The sequence below is a fragment of the Arvicanthis niloticus genome, chromosome 12 (genome assembly GCF_011762505.2).
Source record: "Arvicanthis niloticus isolate mArvNil1 chromosome 12, mArvNil1.pat.X, whole genome shotgun sequence".
NCBI lineage: Eukaryota > Metazoa > Chordata > Mammalia > Rodentia > Muridae > Arvicanthis > Arvicanthis niloticus.
In genome coordinates this window covers 19607462-19632006 of record NC_047669.1, presented here as the reverse complement: position 1 = coordinate 19632006, position 24545 = coordinate 19607462, and the positions used below count along the sequence as shown (strand labels likewise).

The 24545-nt window shown below is 45.5% G+C and overlaps 1 protein-coding gene across 5 annotated transcripts in view; it reads left to right on the top strand.

The window, feature by feature from the left end:
- The window catches only part of Drc9 (dynein regulatory complex subunit 9), a 38032-nt gene that overhangs the window by 6886 nt on the left and 6601 nt on the right, over window positions 1-24545 (top strand). For 3 of the 5 annotated variants that reach the window (XM_034515688.2, XM_034515690.2, XM_076942831.1), the window contains exons 4-8: window positions 3614-3798; window positions 7859-7987; window positions 13050-13131; window positions 16097-16258; window positions 17554-17628. In XM_034515688.2, coding sequence (XP_034371579.1) covers window positions 3614-3798; window positions 7859-7987; window positions 13050-13131; window positions 16097-16258; window positions 17554-17628 — 633 coding nt within the window. The remainder of the gene's footprint in view (window positions 1-3613; window positions 3799-7858; window positions 7988-13049; window positions 13132-16096; window positions 16259-17553; window positions 17629-24545) is intronic. The other 2 variants (XM_034515691.2, XM_076942832.1) reach the window with 1 other exon arrangement.

Below are 24545 nucleotides of genomic sequence, written 5' to 3'. Positions count from 1 at the left end.
AATAACCCTCAGATATCAATTGCCGTGTTACATCTGGCCACTCCCACAAGCTGTCGATCATGGCCATATGCTCACGATCCTCCTACCTCTGTAGGCTGCTGGCAGAATACTGGCTTTCAGGCAGCTAGGATGAGGGCATTATAACCCATGCCCACTGTGACACACCTACTCCAACAAGGACCCTGGGTATCATTCTTTAGTGAATCATGGACCCTTACAAAGGTTTTATGTCTTTTGTTTGTGAACTAAATGATCTAAGGTGGGGTAAAATCTCCCAAGTAAATATTACCCCAACACAAGCAGTGTTGATCCTCTCTCCTTCCCCTCATGGTTCCTGCCTCAGACATCAAGCCTGGGAACTGAAGCCCCACCTACCTCTACCTCTCTTTTGCCCAGCTACAGGCTGTAGGCATCTTTATTGACCAATCATGGATAACTTGGGGGCAAGGTTTATACAACAAAAGTTGGTATATTTGAGGATCCATTCATCTTGGAACAACAAGACCTTGGGGTATAAAATTTAATATATGAATAAACCAGACCAACCCCCTACAGCTTTAATTAAAAAAAAAAATAACTGGCCGGGCGGTGGTGGCGCATGCCTTTAATCCCAGCACTTGGGAGGCAGAGGCAGGTGGATTTCTGAGTTCGAGGCCAGCCTGGTCTACAGAGTGAGTTCCAGGACAGCCAGGGCTACACAGAGAAACCCTGTCTCAAAAAACCAAAAAAAAAAAAAAAAAAAAGAAAATGTAATTAATGACATGGTAAGGTTTCCAAATATTCACAAAAGCAGGCTGCAACATATTCAACAACAAAAACAGTTATAAACAGTTTTGTTTTTTTGGTTTTTGGTTTTTGGAGACAGGGTTTCTCTGTGTAGCCCTGGCTGTCCTGGAACTCACTCTGTAGACCAGGCTGGCCTCGAACTCAGAAATCCACCTGCCTCTGCCTCCCAAGTGCTGGGATTAAAGGCGTGCGCCACCACTGCCCGGCATTAATTACATTTTCAATGATGACTTCTGGGCATCTTTGAGCTCATGTCTATAGTATTAGCACTGAGGATGCAGAGACAAGATTTCAGTGATTTTGAGGACAGCCTGCTCTACATAGAAAATTCCAGGACAGACTGGTGAGATGGCTTAGTGAGTTTAAGACAGCAGTCTGTAGCTCATGGCCTCTGTTGCCTGGCAAAAGGTTTATGCAAAGCTTAATGATCTGAGTCTGATTCCTGGAATCCACAGTTGGAAGAAGGAAACTTTTTCACAGTCTTATTCTGGTTTATAATAGTGATCTTTCAGCTACAAAATTTTCTGGCATAATAGAAGCCCTCTTTATAATATCTTTTTCTTAAAATGATTCATCAGTATTTTGACTTATTTGTGTGTGTACCTGTGTGTGTGCGTTTGTGTGCAGGTGCATGTATTCTCTCATAGGTGAGATCTGAATTTATATGTACATACACACTTACCCAGGACATGAAAGTGGAAGAAACCATGTTAGGGAGAAGGGAGTCTGGGCGCTGGGGACAAGAAAGTCTAATAATAGAAGCAGAATTAAAATATCAAGTTTTCACTTATATTTCCATGCCCCCTCCTTGTACAATTTCTAAAGTAGTAACTTTATTTTGCCGATGGGAAAAATGGAGGCATAGAAATTTTAAATGATTATCTAAGGTCAAGCTTTGGCTAGCCAGCCAAGCTTCCAGGATCTTCCTGTCTCCACCTTCCCAGAACTGGAATCACAGGCTACTCATGGTTAGCAAGAAACAGGGCCAGAGTTCAGATATAGAAGCTGGCTTTATGGTTCCAATATGTAATCACTGTCAATACAAACCACAGGTTAAGTAAGAATCATCAGTTGGAAGACACATGCTGTCTTATAGTTTCTTGGTACTTGAATTTAGGTCTGGAAAATATTTTGGCTTTTGCTTTATGGCCCTCAAGATCTAAACCAAATCGCTAAATCTGACACTGCCTTTCACTTTTTAGTGCAATCCTCCTTTTATCCTGTATAGTTTTTAGGTTGGTTTGTTGTTTAGTCTGTCTCACTGTGTTGCCCAGGCTGGCATCAAACTCACATTATCTCTTCACCTAGCTCAGCTTCCATAGGACCTGATACCACAAGTACATGCCACTGTGTTCTCTGTGTGTTTCAGAGTCATGTTCGATGAGCATTTGACTTTCTGATGTATCCTACACATTGTTCCAAGCAATGATGCTATACAGATGACCATGTTTGTGAACAAGACTCATCTTGATTCTGGAAAGCATTTGGGAGGAGAGAAAATGAAGGAGTAGGTTTTAGCTCTGGTCTGACAAGCCCACACACAAGGCCTCGTGTTCCATTCCTAGTCTAGAAAGAAAACTGTGAAAATAGAAAGGAGAGGGAAAGAAAAGCAAATGGAGAATTTATTTAAAGTGAAGCCAGGCAGTGATGGCATACATTTAAAACCAACACCTGAGAGGCAAAGGCAGATCTCTAATTTCAAGTATGGCCTGGTCTATGGAGTGAGTTCCAGGACAGCCAGAGCTACAGAGACACTGTGTCCAAAAAAACTACCAAAAGAAAAAGTTTGAACTGATGTCTGTATGACACTATCCTCTCAAGGAATGCATGATGTCATATTGATATTTTATACTTACAATATGGGAGATGGTTACAGCAAAGACATTTTATAAGTAACTATGGGATTCAGCTTGTTTGTTTTTATTTGTTGTTTATTTTTGAATGTGTAGTAGTCTTGAACAGGTTCTCATTTAGCCTGGGCTGGCCTGAAATTTAATAATGCTGCCAAGGATGACCCCAAACACCTGATGCCCCTCCACCTCCCACGTGCTGGAAATGAAAGTCTTGGCCATCTTCCTCATGGCTTTTATGTTTTGTGAGGCTGGGGCTTGAGTCTAGGGCCTTCCACATGTTACGGATGTATTCTACCATTGACCTACACCCTTAAGTCCAAGTTTTAACTTAGATATTTGTCTTAAGGTTTACCAAGTGGCAAATTAGGAGATGATAGAGAAATACATAAAGACAGGAAGCCAAGAAATAGCAGGACAGGTGGCTTGATGGTCTGAGGAAAGGGTCTGGTGTTTTGGAGTATGGAGTGTAGTTGGAGAAAAGCATTGAAAACAGTCCTCTTAGAACGTTGTCTCTTCACGTTAAAGTGATCTTCTTGGCTTTTATTTATATATTTTTAAAGATTTATTTATTTTATGTGAGTACACTGTCACTGTCTTCAGACACACCAGAGAGGGCATCAGATCCCATTACAGGTGGTTGTGAGCCACCATGTGGTTGCTGGGAATTGAACTCAGGACCTCTGGAAGAGCAGTCAGTGCTCTTAACTGTTGAGCCATCTCCAACTCTTGGCTTTTATTTTCAAGATTTTTTTATGTGTATGAATGTATTGCCTACATGTATTTCTGTGCATCATGTGCATACATGGGGCCCACAGAGTCCAAAGACGGTGTTGGAGCCTCTGGAACGGGAGTTACAGTTGCTTGTGAACATGGGTGCTGGGGATCGAACTGAAGTTCTCATCAAGAACAGGTGCTCTTAAGCATGGAGCCATCTCTTCAGCCCCTAAAACAATATCTTTGACCTTTATTTTTAGAAAGCCAGCCATGAAGCTATGGTTCCCAACACACCAAAAATATCTACTTCGTTTTTAACTAAAGAAAAATCTTCAATTAACCTGGTGACAGAAAACAAACAAAGAGGGCAGGAAATCACCTTTAAAAAACCTACAAAGCAGACCACGATGACGCTGGAGACGCTGAAGAAAATTCAGAATGACAGGTAAGGGAGAACAGACGTGGGGACAGGAAAGATGTGTGAGGTAAGGAAGGTGCAAAGGGGGCTGCCAGCTCTGTGGTTTAATAATGTGTTGAGTGACTACAGTAATAGGGTCACCCAATGGTCCCTCAGAGGCAGAGTGGTACAGTTTAAAACATGGTGGCTCCATTATGTTGGACACATTAATGAGCCTTTGTTTCTGCATTTCCTCCTACTCTCCCCCTCCTTCTTTCCTCCTTCCCCTCCTTTTCCCTCCCTCTTTCTCCTTCTCCTCCCCCTTTTCTCTCCCTCCCTCCCTTCTTTCCTTCCCATTCTTTCTCAGAGTTTCTAGTCTTGGCTGATCTGGAACTGTGTAGACCAGGCTGGCCTCAAACTCCTGGCTCCCAGCTCTGCCTCCTGAGTGCTGGGTTACAGGTCTGCACCACCTCATCCTTTTTCTTTTTTGTGGTACTAGAAACTTCTCTCTCCCTCCCTCCCTCCCTCTGCCCCTCTTTCCTTTTCAAGACAGGGTTTCTCTGTCTCAAGACAGGTTTCTCCTGGCTGTCCTGGAACTCACCCTGTAGTCCAGGAACTCATGGAGATCTTTCAGCCTCTGCCTCCTAAATGCTGGAATTAAAGGTGTGTGTCACAATGCCCAGCTAGCTCCTGGTTTTCTTAATTTAAAAAAAAATAGGAAAGGAAAGGATAAAAACCTAATAATTAAAAAAATTTTAAATTATGGTATACTTTTTAAAAAAAAAGATTGATTTATTTATTTCATGTTTGTTGGTACACTGTCACTGTCTTCAGACACACCAGAAGTGGGCATTGTATTCCATTACAGATGGTTATGAGCCACCATGTGGTTGCTGGGAATTGAACTCAGGACCTCTGGAAGAGCAGCCAGTGCTCTTAACGGCTGAGCCATCTCTCCAGCCTTCTTAAATGCAGAATTATATAATGAGATGATAATTTTGTGTGGAACTGACAAATAGTTGTGTATTTTCTTTCTTCTTTCTTTTTTTTCTAAAATAAGGTCTCATGTAGCCCAGGCTGTCCTCAAGCTTACCGCATAGCTGAGGGTCCTTGACTCTTGCCTACACCTTACAAGTGCTAGGATTATAGGTATGTAACCATAACTCAGTATGCTTGTTTTTGAGGGTTCTTAAAAATGATTTTATTAGCATATACTAATTTTACATAAAGGGTCCCATTACGATGTTTTAATACATGTCTGTAGAATGTATTTTCATCACATTTATCACCATATCCCGACTTCCTCCCACGCCCCCTTTTCCTAGCTGTACGTCCCATTGGGCAAGAGTAAGACCATGACCACAATTTTTTGTTTTGTTTGTTTGTTTGGGTTTTCAAGACAGGGTTTCTCTGTGTAGCCCTGGCTGTCCTGGAGCTCACTCTGTAGACCAGGCTGGCCTTGAACTCAGAAATCCGCCTGCCTCCGCCTCCCAAGTGCTGGGATTAGAGGCGTGCACCACCACTGTCTGGCTATGACCACAATTTTTAAACCAAATTTAGAGCAAGCTTTATTAAATATTGGCCAGGATGATGGATACTAGCCAGGTCCATACCCAGGACTCTAAAAATGGCACCAAATTATGTTAGTCAGATGCTTCTGAAGGCAATACCCACAAGGCAATGCACGTCCCACCTTTGTCCAATTAAAAGGGACAAGCACACATCCTGGTATGCTTCCTGCCTATATACTCCCCCTACATGTGATCAAGCACATCCTTCACAGTTTGGGCAACCAACCTTGTTTACAGAAGTGAAATTACAGTGTGTAGCTTGTATCTTACAAGAACAACAGCCCCCAGCACTTCAGGAAGTTATCCACCCTTGGGCAAGTGGGGCTTACAGGTCAGAGGCATTTTTGTTTTATAGCTCTCTTAAGCACAGAATTTAAACTTAAAACATATCTTTAGTCTTTACATAGCCAGCTCCCAATTCTACTCTCATGCTTTTTTTCTGTTTCTAATTAGGGGTGATTACATGAGTATGGACGAGGGCTTGTTTACAGAAACATGGGTATCTCACACACAGCCGTACCCCTGAAGAAAACTCTCCCTCTTCTCAAGCAAACACTTGAAGGGATGGGGGTGGTAGAGCATGGGCTGGATGTGTCTGTGAGTCCACTCCACTCTATGACTTTTGTTTATGGGTCCAGTCTGATCCCACTAGTCCCAGCTGCTGAGAGTCTCAGAGTGCAAAGGTCATGTCCTGGTTGGAGGACAGCATTCCACAGCACTGAACCCCTTTCTCTGCCCTCACATTCTTTCTGTCCTCTTCTTCTGAGATGTTTCCTGAGCCTTGGCAAAGAGTGATGTAGATATCCTGATAGATCTAGCACTCAGTAGCCATACATCCTCTGCACTTTGACCACTTAGGAGCCTCTGCAATTAACAGCTGGTCCCTCAACAAGAAGCTACATTAGCACTGATCTGTGGGCACAGAAAGAGCCGGAAGGCAGTTTGACAGATACATGGAAACTTTCTTTTTTTCTTATTTTTGATGTGTGATATGCACATATCTATGCCTATTTTTGCATATGTAGACATGTATGTGGGTAGAGTACATACACACATGTATATGTGTGCATGTAGAGGCCTAAGAGTGATGTTGAGGCTCTGTTGCAGGACATTGATCTCATTGTGTTAAAACCTAGGTAGCCATTACCTTTCTGACATTACTGTAGCCATTTTGTTTTATGCCTGTAGCCAGCCATCTTACATTGTTATAGAGAACTTTTCTAATGACTGAGTTCACCATCAACTACATATCCTGTTAAGTTCTATACTTTGGTGTTCTTGGAAATTCCTTAGACCCTCGCCCTCCTTTAGAGCCAATCACAGTAAAGGTCAGTTAGAAGTGCTTTGTATCGTTCGCTACAATACGCTTAGACCAGAACCAACCACAGCAACCTCCCAGCAGCATCTCCTGCACTGATGAATGAGCTTTTATGGTTGCCAGGAGCTTCTGTGGGTTTGCCTTTATAAAATGCTCTTGGGAAACAGTTGGGGTTGCAGTCTCAGCTCCCGATTCTGACCTGTGTCCCTGATCTATCAGTCCCGAGAGGTGTGTGTTCAATAAACTGTCCTGTTTGACTGAGATTTGTGGGCATGATTCCTGGGCCACAACAATTGTGAACCCCAAGATTGTGAACTAGAAAATAACCCAAGAGCTTTCTGTAAACAAGAGCTAAATAAAGTCAGTGATGGGTCAAGAGGTAGAGCAAGCAACCAGTTGACAGGGAGTGAACATAAGAAAACCCAGGAAAAAGAAGGAGGGCCTTTGAGTTGAAGGGTATTTACGACAGTATGGAGAAGGAGAAGGAGGTCTTTCCTTGTGCGTTGTCAGTGGAGTAGGAAGGTCAGCTCCCTACTTTTTTTGCCTCTCTGGGCTAGCAGGCTTCCATCACAGTGTCTGGCTCCTGAGTCTTCAAAGGCTGTCTTCACTCACTCTTCTACTTTATTCATTGAGACAGTCTTTCAGTCAAACTAGAACTTGTGGTTGGTTACCTAGCCAGCTTGATCCAGAGGGATCCCTGTACAGCCTTCCTTCCAAGAACTAGGATTACAAGCAGGTCACCACACCCACCTTGCATTATGTAGTTTCTGGGATCTGAACTCTAGTCTTGTCATTTGTACAGTAAGCACTCTATCCATTGAGCCATCTCCCAAGCCCCTGATTCTTTTTTGAGACAAGGTCTGTGTAGCCTAGGCTGGCATAGAAGCTGCTATGTAGTCCAGGGTGGCCTTAAACTATGGTGGTCCTGCAGACTCCCCAACTGCTGGGATTATAGGTGTGGGCCAACATGCCCAGCACCTTCTAGTTTTTAACTAGTGTGACTTTTGCAACTCTTTGTTTTAAGACAGGGCTTCTATGTGTAGCCCTGACTATTCTGGCACTCACTCTATAGACCAGGCTAGCCTAGAACTCACAGAGATCCAACTGCCTCTAACTCACCAGCGCTAGGATTAACGGTGTGCACTAGCTGGACTTCTGCAACTCTTTAAGGAGGTAGGGCAGTATGCCTTACAAGACTATTTGTTTTGTTCCTTGGCAGGCAATATTTCAGTGATGTGATTGCAAATGCCATGATGGAGATGCAAGAGTCTGGCTCTTTCTCCAGTCTCCTGGAAGCCTTGGGCAAAGAAAGAGGCAGCAAAATGAACTTCCATGATGTCATCACAAGGTCAGGGTGGTGATAGACTCAAGTGCTTTGTGATTCTCTATTTAGATGCTCTCACTGCTATGTAGGCAGTTCTTAGAAGTAGTAGCTGATACTATAGGCATGTGCTAAACATCTTTGTCTGCTTTGCAATATTTCTTTTCTCACATGTATGTGTATGTATGGTGCGCAAGTGTGTGCATGCTTACGTGTGAGGGGACACATGTATGTGTGTATGTAGGCCTGAGGCTGACACTGGGAGTCTTTCTTGAGTGTGTCCCAACTTATTCTTTGAGATAGAATCTCTCAGTTGAACCGAGAACTCACCTAGACAGCTCGTATGGCTACCTAGCTTGTTCTGGGGATAGCCTATCTCTGCCTTCAGAGTGCAGGTATGGTTCTGTCAATCTGAACTCTGGTCCTCACACTTATGTGGCAAATACTTTAGCCACCAAGCAAGCTCCTCAGCTCTGCAAATTTTTATGTGTGCATTTGTGTGTGAGTGTAGGCATGTGTGTGCCACAGTATTCACATGTGGAGGACTGAGGACAATGTCAGGTGTTGACTCTTGCCTTCTATCTTGATTGAATGGAGACAGGGTCTGTTGTTTTGTTTCTGTGACTGCCTCTGAGGATTCCCTTGTATCTGGCTCTCACCTCATTGTACAGTGGGTTACAGGGGGATGCTACTGCACCTGGCTTTATGTGGGTTTTGTGTCTCCAAACTCAGGACCACACTTCCTAGTCAGCACTTTACCCACTGAGCCATCTCGCCAGGCTCTGCTTTTTACTTTACGATAGTATAAAACTTACCAGAAGTCCTAGATTTCCCAAGCATCAACATGTACATTCATTCATTTCTCACTGGAAGTCAGACTCTTGGGTTCTGAGCTCCCGCGTATTCCTGGCTTGGATGGGGCAATCATTCAGATATCCTTGATTACTTGAATCCACATTATATTAAGAACACCATAGCTAGGTATGTAGTACAGGATTGTAATCCCAGATACTCTGGAAGCTGAAGCAGGGGGATTGCAAGTTAGAGGCCAGCATGGGTAAGTTATGAGATGTAAAAAATTAACAGGGAGTCAATGCTGGGGGGCAGTCAGTGGGAGAGGGATCACCTGGTACCCAGAACCTGGGCTCTACCTCTTGTACTATAATGACAGGGAAGATACTGTTCCTCTGCTGGTTGTTGTTCTCAAGAAGGATCAGACTGAAATCCTTGGTCAGTGTCCTTGGCTGCGGTGTAGCTAGCAGGGAGCACTGTAAACCCATTAGGCTCTAAGTTTGATCCACAGCGCTGCAAACAAACAACACAGTAACAAGCAAAAAGCTGGGTGCATAACAGCGGACAGTTTCCTTCCCAGGAATGTTTAGCACGATCCAAAGATATTCAAGATAGGGTAGGGACGCAGCTCAGCGGTAGAACACTTCATTAGCATGTGTGACAGAAAAAAATATTCAGTCAGGATGTTGAGGCAGGAGGAGTTTTAGTTGGAGTCCAGCCCAGGCTACATAGTGAGACCTTGTCCCAGATATAAAAACAAGGGACTGGAGAGATAGCTCGGCAGTTAGGAGTACTGGCTGCTTTTCCAGGGCACCCAGGTTTGATTCCCAGCACTCACATTGGTGGCTTACAGCTGTGTATAACTCCAGTTTCAGAGGCTCTGTCTCCTGACGTCCGTCTGCTCCTGCCTGCACATGGTGTACACACATACACTCAGGCATCCATACTACATATAAAATCAAGTAAAAAAAAAAAAAAACAAAGCAAACATGTATTAGGTCATTGCTGCATGTGAAATGCTCCTGGCATGTGCTAACTGCCTGGTAACAACAGCTCCTGTTAGAGATCTAGGTCTACCCTCACTGGCAGGCCAGGCAGATAGCTGCACTTGCTGTAGATACCGTTAAATAGCATTTATGAGAGAGAAGGCATTGTGTTGACCTGACCCGAACTCCTATACTAGTCTTCAAAAGGCCAGACCAGGATGGCTGTGTGCCACATAATTAAGCCAAATCTTTTAAAAGGTCAATTTTCTAAAAGCCAGGAAATTTACAACAGCCATCCAGAGAGTCCAGTGAGCAGAGCTGTCATAACTGACAAGGCTGTTCTGTCTAAAGGGGCCCTTTAAGGAAAGTCATTTTGAGATGGTCAGTCTGCCTTTTATTCCCAGTTTCTGCTGGTTTGGCTGATTTCTGCCTAAAACTACTTCCTATGCTGACCTCATCTGGCTTTCTCTAGTTCACAGCTCTCCACCTTGTGAATCTGTCTCTGTTCCCTAGATGGTCAATGCATCAGGACGCTTCACAGATGAGGTGATGCCCTTTATGATGTGGATGGAGTAAAAGACAATTGGACATTGAAGCTAAATTTGCTGAAGGTTTATTTTTTGACAATTACAAGTGAATTCTGATTGGGCCTCACTTCTTTTAAATTGTTAGATCTTTAAAGAGCAATTTTAAATTTACTAAAATATTGAGAAGAAAATTGAGAGTTAATGTGTCATGTCTTAGTACCTCTGTGCTGCTGTAATAAGACTGGGAAATTTAAAAAGAAAAGTGTAGCTGAGAGGTGGTGGTGCACACCTTTAATCCCAGTGCTTGGGAGACAGAGGCAGGTGGATCTCTGTGAGTTGGACACCAGCCTGGTGTATAGAGCAAGTGCCAGGATAGCCAGGGCTATACAGAGAAACCCTGTCTTAAAAACAAACCAGAACAAACAGACAAAAAATAAGAAAAGTGTATTTATCATGTCACTTTCTGTCTTGTTTTTATTCTAATCTGATTTCCTTAGCTTTATCTTTTAACCCATGTCATTTAAAAAATGTTTATGCTGCCAGGCATGGCAGCCTATGCCTGTGACTCTGGAACTGGGAGGCTGAGCTATGAGGGTTGCTGGGAGTTAAGTCCAGCCTGGGCTACAGAGTAAGTTCCAGGTCAGCCTGGGCTAAAATGAGTCCCTGTCCAGGCAGTAGTGGGGCGTTTATACTAGCATTATGCATCTTTCTTGTCCCTAGTACATTTTAAAGCATCCTTATTTCATACGTCTGATATGCTCTGTGTGTGTGTGTGTGTGTGTGTGTGTGTGTGTGTGTGTGTGTGAGAGAGAGAGAGAGAGAGAGAGAGAGAGAGAGAGAGAGAGACAGAGACAGAGACAGAGACAGAGACAGAGACAGAGAGTATGAACGGAGCCTAGAGCCCTGCACCCTAGGTAAACACTCAACTTCTGAGCCATCCTCTATTCCTTCTTGGTTCTTTTTGAGGCCAGGTCCCTCAAAGTCACCTGGGCTAACCTTGAACTCACTCTGTAGCCTAGGGAGCCCTTGGATTTGCAATCTTCTTGTTTCTGTTTCCTGAGGAACTGCAGTTGATTATTCTGGCCTATGTCACTGGGCCCTGCTAGTGTCTTCTCATATCAATGAGGGCATTAACTGTAGCTATGCCCCTAGCTGCACTGCTTCCAGATAACCAGGTTCTACCAAGTCAGTTGCAGTCCAGCTCTCTCATGCTTTATTTTGGCTTGTGATGTATCCCTCATTCTGTCTGTTTTCTGAGATACTTCCCTCCACCCCTCAGCCTGTTTCCCTCTCTGCCCCTGCCTCCTGTATGCTACCACCACCTGGCTTGTTCCCTTATTTTTAGTGTGGCCTTGTTCTGTACTTTCTTTTGTATTGCTATTCCAACTCCAGATGCCTGGTCCACTTTTCCAGGAGTGGGGTGTTGGGGAACCTAGCAAAAGCCATTAACTGTGTGCAGAAAGGCAGCCTGCGATCATAATGGCAGAAGGATCTCAAAAGGGTATCCTGCCCTGTTTTATTTTTTTTTCACAGAAATTTATTTTGTGTGCTGGTGTTTGTGTGTGTACACATGAGTCACATGTGGAAGTCAGAGGACAGTAGTTGGTTCTTTCCTTCACCATGTGGGTCTGAGGGATTTAATGCAGGTAGTCAGGCATGGTAGCCAGCACCTTCACCTACCTGCTGGGCCATTCTGCTTGTCCCCAACCTGTCCGTTTATCAGACTTTTAATTACTGTTGTTATTGTTTTTAAAGCAGTGTTTCATGTGGTCCAGGCTGGCCTTGAACTTGCCTAGTAACCTAGGCTGGTCTCAAGTTCCTCGTCTTCCTGCCTCTACATACCAAGTACTAAGATTATAGGGGAGGCAATGCCAATTCTGGCTTAAGAATCTGACTTTTTTTTCTTGTTACATTCTGTTTGTTTATTGATTGAATGATTTTGTGGTTGTGTACACTGATGTGTGCTAATGTGCACATTTAGAGGTCAGAGAACAACCTATGGGAATCGGTTCTCGCCTTCCACCATGTAGTTCTGGGGTTCTGAATTAGGTTGTCAGCCTTGGCCGCAAGCACCTTTGTCCACTGAGCCATTGCATGTGCCCAATAACCTATTTGTTTTTTAAAGACTTATTTTTCATTATTTAAAAATTATGACTATATGCATATAGTGTGTTGTGTATAGGTACCTGCAAAGTTCTGAAGAGGGTGTTAGATCCTTGGTAGCTAGAGTTATTGGCAGCTATGAGCTGCCCAGCATGGATGCTGGGAGTCAAACTCAAGTTCTCTGATCTTGACTCTTAAGCTATCTCTCCTGCCTAGAACCTGCTTTTTAATTGTTCAGTGGAACCTAACACTTGAGAAGTCCTGCTCATTTTTTCCCATTATTTATTCACTTTCCGTCCCGGCTGTGCCCCCCAGTTCCTCCCCCCATACCCCTCTTGTCTATTCCTTTGAGAAAGTGAAACCCCCCATATCCCTCCTGTATCCTCTCCCTTTATCCCCCCACCTACACACACACACACACACACACACACACACACACACACACACACACACACAGAGTCTCTGCAGGGCTAGGCACATCCTCTCCCACTGAGGCCAGACAAGGCAGCCAGGCCAGGGGAACAGATTCCACATACAGGCAACAGCTTTAGGGACAGCTCCCGCTCCAGTTGCTAGGGGACCCTCATGAAGACTGAGCTGCACATCTGCTATATATGTGCAGGGTGGGAGGGTGGAGACGCTAGGGAACAGCCCTCTTCTTACTGTTCTCACTTCTTTTAGGGAGGAAAAAGGAAGAAAACAGATAAAATCTCTTCAAAAACAGTTAATTGATGTCAAAAGGGAGCGTCAAATGCAAGTACAGGTAAGAGGAGCTAAGCCACTCCATGGAGTCTCTCTCACAGAGTTAGTTATGTAGGCCACTGCGTCTGCTGGGGTGCCTTTATGGGAGAGAGGATGATGCCTGGGTGCTGGCACCCATCTTTAATCCTGGCATTTAGCAGGCAGAGGCAGGAGGATGTCTGGGTTTTAGGCCAGCCAGGGCTACATGAAGAGATCCTGAAGGAGAGTGATGGGTGGGGGGGGGGGGAAGAGAAGAGAAAGAAAAAGGTACAGTGTGTCTAAGTAAAACTGGGGGCAGTCCCTTGGGGGTTCTGGTCTGCTGTTACCTTCCTAACTGTACAGACTTCACACACATTTTCTTTCCTGAAAAATCCTATCATAATCTTAAAATTCTTGATTTTCTAATGACTACAGAAGTTGGAATCAGGTTTCGTTTGTTGTATGCGCCTCACACCCCACCCAGGCCACAGTGCTGGTGTGGCTAGATAGAAATGTTACTCAGATATGAACTACAGAGGCATAAATATGTTTGGTCTCCTGTAGCTCAGGCTGGCTTGAACTGGCTTAGTAGCCAAGGATGACCCTGACCTCCTATACTGCTTCCACATCCTACGTGCTGGAATCAGGGCATCCGGGGAGTGCACCCTCACACCTCAGTCAGGACTGTTTGCTGTAAGTGTGACTTCCATTCCTTCAGGCGACTGCTTTCCTGTTTTCCTCTTGCCATGCAACTAAAGTGGCCACCTGACATTGTGCCAGACAAGTTACAACCTTTCCTCGCTTCCAATTCCAGATCTCGAAGCCCATGGTCCCGCCAGGCCGGCTGTGGGAACTATTGCTAACATTTCTTTGGCTCACTTCTATGGCAGCCACCAGGGCCTCAGGAAAGGGATGATTTCTGGTGTCTTCTCTGGATCCAATAATATGTTCAGACCACGTCTGAAGGGAGTGGGGGCTTTGGGTAAATCAAGTGGAGATGCAGATTTTCTTTCAGTTTCTGAATGTATCCTGGTCTTTGTTGACCAGGGACTCTAGCACAAACTTTGCCCCTTTCTTTTTATTGAAAGATTTCTTGCCTTCATTTTTCATGAATTGGCTTACTTGTCTTTCGGGTGTCAGGATAACTGGGTCTCCTCAGATGGACCTTCTTAGACCCTGTGCTAACAGAAGTCACCCTTACTGTTTCCCCCAGAGCCTCCTGCCTTCTCTCCCACAACCTGTTCTCTGTCTACTGCTATTGAAGAATCGCCTTTTTAATGCGTGAGTTTTGAGAGCTTAAAATTGTGAAGCATTAGTAATCCTCAGAGGTCTGTTCTAGCACGTCTCAGTGACTCACTGTGGTGTCAACTTGACACATGCTAGGTTTTGTCACCTGGGAGAACTTCAATTGAGTTGTTTCCATCAGCTTGGCCTGTGAGTGTGTGTCTGTCTGTGGGGCGTTTTCTGGATTAATGATTGATGTAAGGGGACCCAGCCCACTGTGGGAGATGTCACCCTGGGTGGTCTTGGGTTGTCTAAGAAAGCAGGCTGAGCAAGCTAGTAAGCAGCACTCCTCCATGGCTTCTGCTTTAGCTCCTGCTGCCAGCTTCCTGCCTTGCGTGATACCCACACTACCAAGACTACCCACAGTGATAGACTGCGACCTTAAAACAGATAAACCCTCTCTTCTCCATAGTAGCTTTTGGTCAGTATGTTTGATCACAGCAATAGAAAGAAAACGAGGAGACACTCAGTACATATCCATTCCGACATGGCTACAGGTTCTGTGTTCACAGACCCAACCAACCAAACAGCCAGTGCAGAAGAACTTGGATCTGTACTGCATAGACTTTATGGGAAGGACTAGAGTATCTGCAGGTTTTGGTATCATGGGGAGGAGGGTCTTAGAACCAGTCCCCAGTTGGAACAGAGGTGGAGGCTGGGGGTTAAGTATAGTCACTCACTAGGTACTAATAGTCTGGTGTTTGAAAGGTGAAACCAAAACGAGACCATAATGGCGAATCTGTGTGGCAAATTCTGAGTACCAAAGAAGGTTCTGGAGAGACTCACTCAGTCTGGATTTGCTAGCTTGCATGCATCCTTCCTTCCTTCCTTCCTTCCTTCCTTCCTTCCTTCCTTCCTTCCTTCCTTCAACATTTACTCAGTATATATGAACATGGGGAACATGTATGAAGGTCAAAGGAGAACTTGAGAAAGCCAGCTCTCTTACTCTACCATGTGGGTTCTAGGGGCCAAACTCAGACCCTAAGGCTTGGTGGCAAGTGATCTACCAGCCATCTGGTCAGCCCTCTGCATTGAGTCTCCTGTAGCTCAGGCTGTCTTTGAGCTACTGAGGATGACCTTGGACTTCTGATCCTCCTGCCTTCCTTTCCCGAGGGCTGGGATTATAGGTATGTAGCACCACACCCAGCTTCGTTTTTTTTTTTTTCCTTCTTTGAGACAGGGTCTCAGTGTGTATCTAGCTGGTCTGGAACTTGCCAGTAAACAGGCTGGCCTAAAATGCACACTATCCACCTGCCTGTGCCTCCAGAGTATGGGATTAAAGGTGTGCCCCTCCCCCATGCCCAGAACTGTTTTTTTTTTGTTTGTTTGTTTGTTTGTTTTGGTTTTTTTTTTTTTTCCAGACAGGGTTTCTCTGTGTAGCCCTGGCTGTCCTGGAACTCACTCTGTAGACCAGGCTGGCCTCGAACTCAGAAATCCACCTGCCTCTGCCTCCCAAGTGCTGGGATTAAAGGCGTGCGCCACCACCGCCAGGCTCCCCAGCACTGTTTCTAATGAGACAAGTTCTCCAGCTGCAGTCCTGGTTGGCCTGGAATCTGTGATAAGTGTCTGCTCAGCCTCCTGGCACTAAGACTCATTTTTATTCATGCTATTGTGAGGACCGAATACATTTCCCTTAGTGTGCTAGGAGAAGGCCACCTCCAGTTGCCTGTTGATGATTAAGTTCAATGAAGTTTTAGTTCAGAAACCTGGTCTTATCTCTGCAGAACGGGAATGATTACATTGCACACCTCAGGGATCAGTTACAAGAGATGAAGGCGAAAACCAACTTGGAGAATCTTTATATGAAAAGAAATACTGAGCTGCAGATTGCCCAGACCCAGAAGAAATGTAACCGGGCAGAAGAACTCTTGCTGGAGGAGATTGAGGTAACCTGTGCTACATTAGGCTGTCTGGGGATGGAGCTAGTGCCAGAGTACATGCCAGATTGAGTCCAACTTCCAGTATCAACAAACAGCAAAAATTTCATGGGTTTTCCATGTAGATGATTTGATGATATTACTTGGGCTGTCACTTTTTTTAAAAGTGACTTATTTTGGGCTGGAGTGATGGATGGATTAAGAGTATGCATTTCTTCCAGAGGACCTGAGTTCAGTTCCCAGCACCCATGTTGGGAGGTTCACAACCTCTGTAACTCCAGCTCCATAGCTTATTTATTTATTGTCTTTTCGAGACAGGGTTTCTCTGTGCAGCCCTGACTATCCTGGAACTCACTCTGTAGACCAGGCTGGCCTCGAACTCAGAAATCCACCTGCCTCTGCCTCCCAAGTGCTGGGATTAAAGGCGTGCGCCACCACTGCCTGGCTCATAGTTTTAAATTATGTGTACCTGGGTGCCTGTGAAGGCCAGAGGCATTGTGTCCCACAGAGCTGGAGTTACAGGTGCTTTCCTGCCACCCAACCTGGGTGCTGGGAACCAAAGCTATGTCCTTTAACAAGAGCAGCATGCACTTCTAACTGCTGAGCTCTCCTGCCTCAGTGAGGTGGCATTCATGATAACGTGCCAGCTTTAAAAAAAAAAAAAAAGAGGAGGAGGAAGAGGAAGATTAAGGTTTTCCTTCAGGACCAGTGCAACCCTGGAGGTCAAACATAAACAACTAACTGGGGTCTTAAATATTTGTGAGTGGAGACTTTAATGGCTGTGCCTCCTGCTTCCCTGTGTGACACAGAGAAGGCTGCAGTGAAGATCATCTCCCCGGGTGTGCTCTCCAGCGACCCAACCCTGCTTCTCCACCCACCCCTCTTCTTTCTTCTTCTGGTGGGCCTCTAACTCACCTTGTAGTGCAGTGCTGGCCTTAAACTGACCCACCTGCCTCAGCTTCCAGTGTTGTGGGGTTCCAGGTGTGGGCTGTCGTGCCTGGCTCTGACCGCACCCTCCACCACACGCTTCTTGAGTGCTGTAATTTCTTTCTCTGGGCTGAGAATCTTGCAGCATTGTTTCCAGATGACAGGACTGTGATGGCTTTTTTTTCCTGGGGCCCTTATGTGTGTATAACAGGGTGCCAGTCCATGGCTCTGTAGTGTTTGTGGAATGCAAAGAGAGTTGAGTGGAGCCATGCAAAGCTGTGTCAGAAAGCCTTGGCGGTCCTGGGCTGCACCCGTCATTTGGGAATTGCTGGCCTCAGCCTTGCTGGCTAGAGAGCTTGGTGTTTGGTGTGTTACAGAAACTGAGGATGAAGACTGAAGAGGAGAACCGGGTTCACACGGAGATTGAAATGTTCCTTAAAAATCAGCAGCAGGTGAGCCGCCCAGGCATTGACTCCTATTGTAAGAACCCACTATGACCCACTTACAGCACTGGAGACATGGCACAGAGGTTAAACCCACTATGACCCACTTACAGCACTGGAGACATGGCGCAGAGGTTAAACCCACTATGACCCACTTACAGCACTGGAGACATGGCACAGAGGTTAAACCCACTATGACCCACTTACAGCTCTGGAGACATGGCGCAGAGGCTAAGAGTGCTGGCTGCTTTTGCAGAGGACCTGGGTTCAGTTACCAGCACCCACATGGCAGCTCACAGTTGTAACTCCAGCCACAGAGGACTCAGGGTCCTCTTCTTGCCTCCAAAGGCACTAGGACATGGTGCACGTACACACACAGGCAAACACTTGTACACATAAGATAAGATAAAGAGGTCTTTAAAAAACCCACTTAGACAATTGGAAAGAAAGTGATGTTTTTGTATTTAAGGACAATGGTGTCTCATGATGCTGGCTGGCTGGCCCTTAGTTCACTAGGTAGACTAGGATTCAATATCTATGCCTCCCAAGTGCTAGGATTAAAGGCAGATGCCACTGAACTTAGCTGCAATTTTTAAAATATCTTCTAGTGGGCTAAAGAGATGGTTCAGCAGGTAAAATGTTTGCTATGTAAGCATAGGACCTGAGACGGACCTAAACCCTCACAAGAAAGCCAAGCTTGGGAGTACACATGTAATCCCAGCTTCAGAGTGCTGGTGGAGATGGCACATGTCTGGGGCTTACAGGCTGGCTTGTGATAGTGAGAGATCTTGCCTCAAAAAACACAGTGGGGTGGGGCTGGAGAGATGGCTCAGCAGTTAAGAGCACTGACTGCTCTTCTGGAAGTCCTGAGTTCAATTCCCAGCAACCACATGGTGGCTCACAACTATCTGTAATGGGATCTGTTGTCCTCTTCTGGTGAGTCTGAAGACAGAGACAGTGTGCTCACATATAATAAATAAATAAACCTTTGGGCTGGAGTGAGCGGGGAACAGAGCAGGTGGGAGAAGGGGGAACTGCCCTTCTGCCATTAGTGATGTGTCCAGGCAGGGATTTCAAGGCATTTGTCTTCTCTCCATTGGTGTGTGTGCTTGTGTGTATGTGTGTGTGTATCTGTGTATGATGTGTGTGTCTGTGTACATGTGCTACAGCATAAGTGTGTGGTCAGAGCATGACCTTTTGATGTTGGTTCTCTCCCTCCACCTTTCTGTGGCTTCTGGGGATGGACGGCAGGTAGCCAGGCTCCACAGCCAGTGCTTTGGTCTGCTGAGCCATCTTGTTGACCCCATTTTAAATTTTGTATTTTAAAGTTTTCATAATAGCAGTTCTATGTTCCACAATATCCCACAGTTGGAACATGGCTAAATGTAGGTGGCACTCAGGAGCTTCCAAGCTCTGCCACGTCTCTACACATGCTCAGACCTTCCTGTAGGCACAGGGTATATGGAAAAATCTCTTCAGTTTTGTACACCACCGTGGATTCCTCAGACCATCCCATGTTAGCTCTGTTTCTCAGATGCTTTGTTTGGGTTTCCTAGATAGGTAGTAAGCTGGAAAGAGTTACTTTTTCTTATATCATTTGTATGTCTTAGAGCTAACTCAAGTCAAATAGTGTAATGCTGATTAGCACCAAAGACAAAGGTAAAGGGTCCTGCTTATATCCCTTTCCTTCTCACCTCACCTCTCTCCTCGCTGCCCGCCCCTCCCTTCCTTCTTTCCCTTCTCTCTCTCTCTCTCTCTCTCTCTCTCTCTCTCTCTCTCTCTCTCTCTCTCTTTCTTTTGGTAAGGTGTGATCTCATGTAGCCCAGGCTGGCCTCAAACTCCTGATCCTTCTGTCTCTCTCTCTCTTTTTAATGATTTATTTATTTATTTTATGTATATGAATATACCATTGCTCTCTTCAGACACACCAGAAGAGGGCATCAGACCCCATTGCAGATGGTTGTAAAGTCACCATGTGGTTGCTGGGAATTGAACTCAGGACCTCTGGAAGAGCAGTCAGTGCTTTTTTTTTTTTTTTTTTGATTTTTTGAGACAGGGTTTCTCTGTGTAGCCCTGACTATCCTGGAACTCACTCTGTAGACCAGGCTGGCCTTGAACTCAGAAATCCGCCTGCCTCTGCCTCCTGAGTGCTGGGACTAAAGGCGTGCACCACCACTGCCTGGCTCCAGTCAGTGCTCTTAACCTCTGAGCCATCTCCCCAGCCCCTGTCTCTATCTCTTGATAGAGATATGTAAGCATAGGACCTGAGACGGACCTAAACCCTCACAAGAAAGCCAAGCTTTGGGTTTCTTTGAAAAGGATGTCACTGTGCAGCCCTTGCTGGCCTGGAATCCACAGAGATCTGCCTGCCTCTGTCTCCCGAGTGCTTGGGATGAGATGCATGTGCCATCACACATAGCTATGAGCTATGGCTTTTTTTTTTTTTTTTTTAATTCTTGGCTTTAATGGTGTTTGGACAGGATTGCACACAGACAGACAGTGGTTCTAAGTTTTCTTATGCAAGTTAGACCATTTTCTGAGAAGAATATGACAACTGAATCTGAGCTTTTACCTGATTGATCTTAGGTAAAGTGGACAGGCTCGGACCCACGTGTTTTAAGGCCCTCTGACTGGTGGAAATACTCTGCTCTCCTGTGTGTGAGAGCAGACTTTCTTTGCAAGAAACCCTACACTATCTTCATCTAGGAAAATGCTTGGAAAGGGGATGGATGCTGTCTCTTAGACACCACACCGTTACCCTGCATCCGCAAGCAGGGGAAAGTCTCAGCATGGTGGAGCTGTACATCAAGCTCAGACAACTGGTGAGAGAAAGGATTTCTAGTGTACACTGGCAGAGAGCTGGGGAACTTGTGGAAGCACTGACCGCATGGCTGTTAGCTAAACAGACTAGGATACAGGCCTGCAGGGCTGCAAATGGGACACAGGCAGCAGGCTGCACATGTGGGGGGTTCCTGTGCATCTGGAGGGGAGGCCGAGAGCTTGCCTGAGGAGACCTAGTAGTTAGCTCCATCTGATGAGGTAGAGGTACTGGGGCTTCCTTCCTGTGATGTGGGGGTGAGAATGCAAAGCCTTGGGGACAGCTATGTTGGGGTGAATTTATTCCCTGACCACCAAACATATCCTAACCAGAAGATGGCCAGCAGACACACCAGTCTGAGGACACTGAGGACATGAGTACAGGACATCTCCATGCTGTATAAAGAGCTTATGTACCTCACAGGAGAGGTGTAGATGGACCTGCTGGAACTTAGCGTCCTCATCCTTTCTGCTCCTCTCAAGGTGTCTGAGGGCAGCAACTGCTTCCTTAATGAGATGGGAGAGCCCCTAGGAAGAGCAAAGCCTTTGGACTTTGGGAGTCTCTCCAGGATTCTTGTGAGGCCCTCAGGATCACGCCAGTTTGTGAGGGAGTCAGGCCTTTCTTGGCCAGGTGGTAAGGCTGCTCCCTCAAGCCATTAAGTATCCACTTCAGCCAGGTAACACTCTGGTGACCTGGCAGAGCCGACGGAACAAGCCCGTCCCTGAAGGACAGCCATGCTGGTTGTAGTCAGGCAGCCAAGAGTGAGCTGTGGAGAGTGGCAAGAAACTTCTCTGTGCTCTGGCTGCTTTCCTATGTGGGCCAGGTGTGACATCAGGGGTCGTGCTTGAGGTGGGCCCTGACTTCTGTGGGGATGGTGCAGTCCTGAAAAACCCCTTGGTGACTGGCAACGAAGACAAGGTGTTCGTAAAGGTAGAGGACACACGGCAACCAGACTGTGTGCTCACAGGGAGGGCACCTTTAGGAACAAAGCTGATTTGACAGCTAGCTTCAGGCAAAACAGTAAGGACAGTCCAGGTCTGGCAGAAATCTGGTTTGAAGACCGCAGTGGAATCTCTGTCTCTCACCCACTTTCTGGACCAAGGTCAACGTAACAGACCCAGAGCCCTTTTATTCTACAGCGTCGGGGGCAGGCCCTTCTTATGTGAATCTTGCAGCATTACTGCACACATACGCTGTAAATCTTTCTCTTAAGTTTTAGCCAGGAGACACAAGGAGTCGAGTGGCTCAGACACTGGCCTCTTGAGATGACTAAGCATTAGCTCTGGGTTGGCAGTGATTCGTGGAGACCCACAGAGCAAACCTGCAGCCCCTGGTCACACTGGGGACTGAGGGAGTCAGATGGCAAATGGAATCTTAACTGTACTGTCTGCTGCTGTGGACTTGTATGTTCTATGGAGCTGAACTGTGGCCACTTCCCAAAGTACTGGATATATACAGTGGAGAAGACATACTTGAGACAGTTACAAATGTAGGAGCACCTGGAACTTCCCAACCCCACTGAAAAGTAAACCACAGGTTCGCCCTGCCCCTGATGAAACTGCAGAGGTAAGCGCCACCATCCAATGCCTGACTGAAGCACAGGGTCTTAGACTTGCTGTGGTCTGTGCAGAAGCTGACTGGCTCTTGCAGAATCACTGGGGACTGTCGTAACTCCAGCTGCTGCTGCTGTTCATAGACTCTGCTGACACACATCTGCAATACAGCTAAACCAATCTTAAAGCTTGCTTTCCCCAGCAGGGCCATGTGTGCCTTCTTCATCCTACATGGGGGTTCCGATTCTCCAGCTGTCTCATGTCATGATCTACAGAGACATCTGCTTTGACACTCCAGATCAGGTCTCCTGATGCATTAATGACACCATGCTGCTATGCAAGTACGGTAAATGACATTTACTAAGACATCTGTGAATTAGAGGGTGGGATCGGCTTCAGTCCTAGTGCCGACTGCGTGTGTGATCCGCTTAAATAACACAAGTCACCCCATCAATTTAAACCAAGCTAACAAAAGAATCACGAGCTATTAATATGGGACAGATTACCAAGAAGAAATAAAGAGAGCTCTGAAGACTAGAACAGGGCACAGGGCTGGCTGCCAGGATCCAAGAAAGGAAGTAGGGAGGTGGAAGAAAAGGCAGATCTTTCCCATGACTAAGATTCAGGCTCATTTGAGAAAGTGTGTGTGGTTTCCTGGATGCCAAGAGGTGCTTTTTTTTTTTGGGGGGGGGGGATCTGGTTCTTACTGTGTGGCTCATGGTGTTCTCCAACTCATCTTGATTCTCCTGCTTGTCATCATCATCATCTTCCTCCTCCTCCTCCTCTTCTTCCTCCTCCTCCTCCTTTCTCTCCTCTTCCCTTCTTCTGTCCTTTCTCTTCCTTTCTCTCTCCTTCCCTCCGTCCTTCCTTCTTCAATCAGATGAATACTCAGTTGTGGAAGATAGACTATTCTTATTCATTATCTCCTTCCTTTTTAATATGTTGAAGTAAAACACTATAGATTTGCTGTTGTGTCCTTTACATTCTTGGAGTTAACCTTACTTGGTCATAATGCATATAATGCTGCGGTTGTCATTTAAATGTGTTGGTCAATGAGTGCCACTGGGTGTCACTCAGCACTAGTAATGTGACCAGGGAAACAGCGCACAGCAAGCCTCTAGACTTCCTGTTGCTTCCTCTAGCGCCCTCTGTTGACGAAGCTTAGTATTTTGCTAGGTAGCCAAAGAAACATTTCCAGTAAGGCCAGGCCATGCAGAATCAACTTGGAGCTGAGAGGCAGTAGCCAGTAGCTGACCCAAACGGGGAGGTTTACTCTGTAGATCACTGGTGTGCACATTTTATTATGTGAAGGAGTTTCTTGTTGAAGTTTTTTTTTTTTTTTTAAAGCCAGTGACTACCCATTCATATTTAAAGACTTTTGGTGGTGGTGGTGGGAGGACAGTATCTCTACATAGCCCTGACTGACCTGGAACTCACTATGGAGACAAAGCTGGCCCCCAAACTCAAAGAATTTAAAATGACCTTCTAAGTGCCAAGGTAAAGGTGTGTCACCACACCTGGCTGAGATGCATTATTTCCATCCATCAACAGGATTTTTTTTGATGATGCATTTTTCTCCTTTAATATGTTCATAAAGTAAAATACTCTTACGTGTCTTAAGTTTATTTATTTATTTGTTTGTTTATGTGGATCTGCCACATGGAAGCCAGTGGAGTGTGTCAGATCCTCAGGGACTAGAGTTACAGGTGGTTGTGACCTACTCAAATTCAGACCCTCTGTAAGACCAGGATAGGCTCCTAACCATTGAGCCACCCCTCCAGTCTTTGTAGAGTTATAGACTGTACTAATCTAGCCACTAATGTTGAGTCATCTTTCACTTCCTAGGATAAAGTCTACCTGGGAATGGTGTGGTGTTAACAAACCACTAGGGTTGACATACTTTGATTTTTGTATCTCTTTGTTTTCTGTGGCTATTTTGTTATTTGTTTCCAGAGTTTGCTGGCTTGGCTGCATGGCTTGAAAACTTTTCCATTTTCCTATAATCTGAAACCCAAAAGAGAAGTTGAATAAAACCGTATGTGTTGTTTGAAGTGTAGTAAAATCCAAGCCATCACGACTAGGTCTCTCTCTCTCTTGTCTTTGTGTTTGCAGGGGGTGTCGTATTTATTTATTTCCTGGGGTGTCATATTTAAAAGGGAATCACTGGGCTGCCAAGAATGATATCCAGCTCTTCATTCACCAGATCTTTCTGAGTCATGTTTTGTAACATGTCTTTGTAGGAAACATTCCATTTTGTTTCAGTTCTTTGGAGACAAGGTCTCCTGCTTTTGCCCCCAGTGCTGGGTTACAGGCCTGCTCCACCATACCTACTCTTCTGGGTCTTACTCTCCAATGTTCCTGGAGTTTAGGAGTTACTTATTTCTGGTTTTTACTAGTAGCTGTTGAGGCTTATTTTTGAATTAGGTATGTGTTTGTGTGTGGGCATGAACGCAGGTACCCTGGAGGTCAGAAGATGGCTTTGGAGTCCTGGAGCTGGGGTTTTGGTCTCCTGAGCCTATAAAGACATGGATGTTGGGAACTGAAACAGGTCCTCT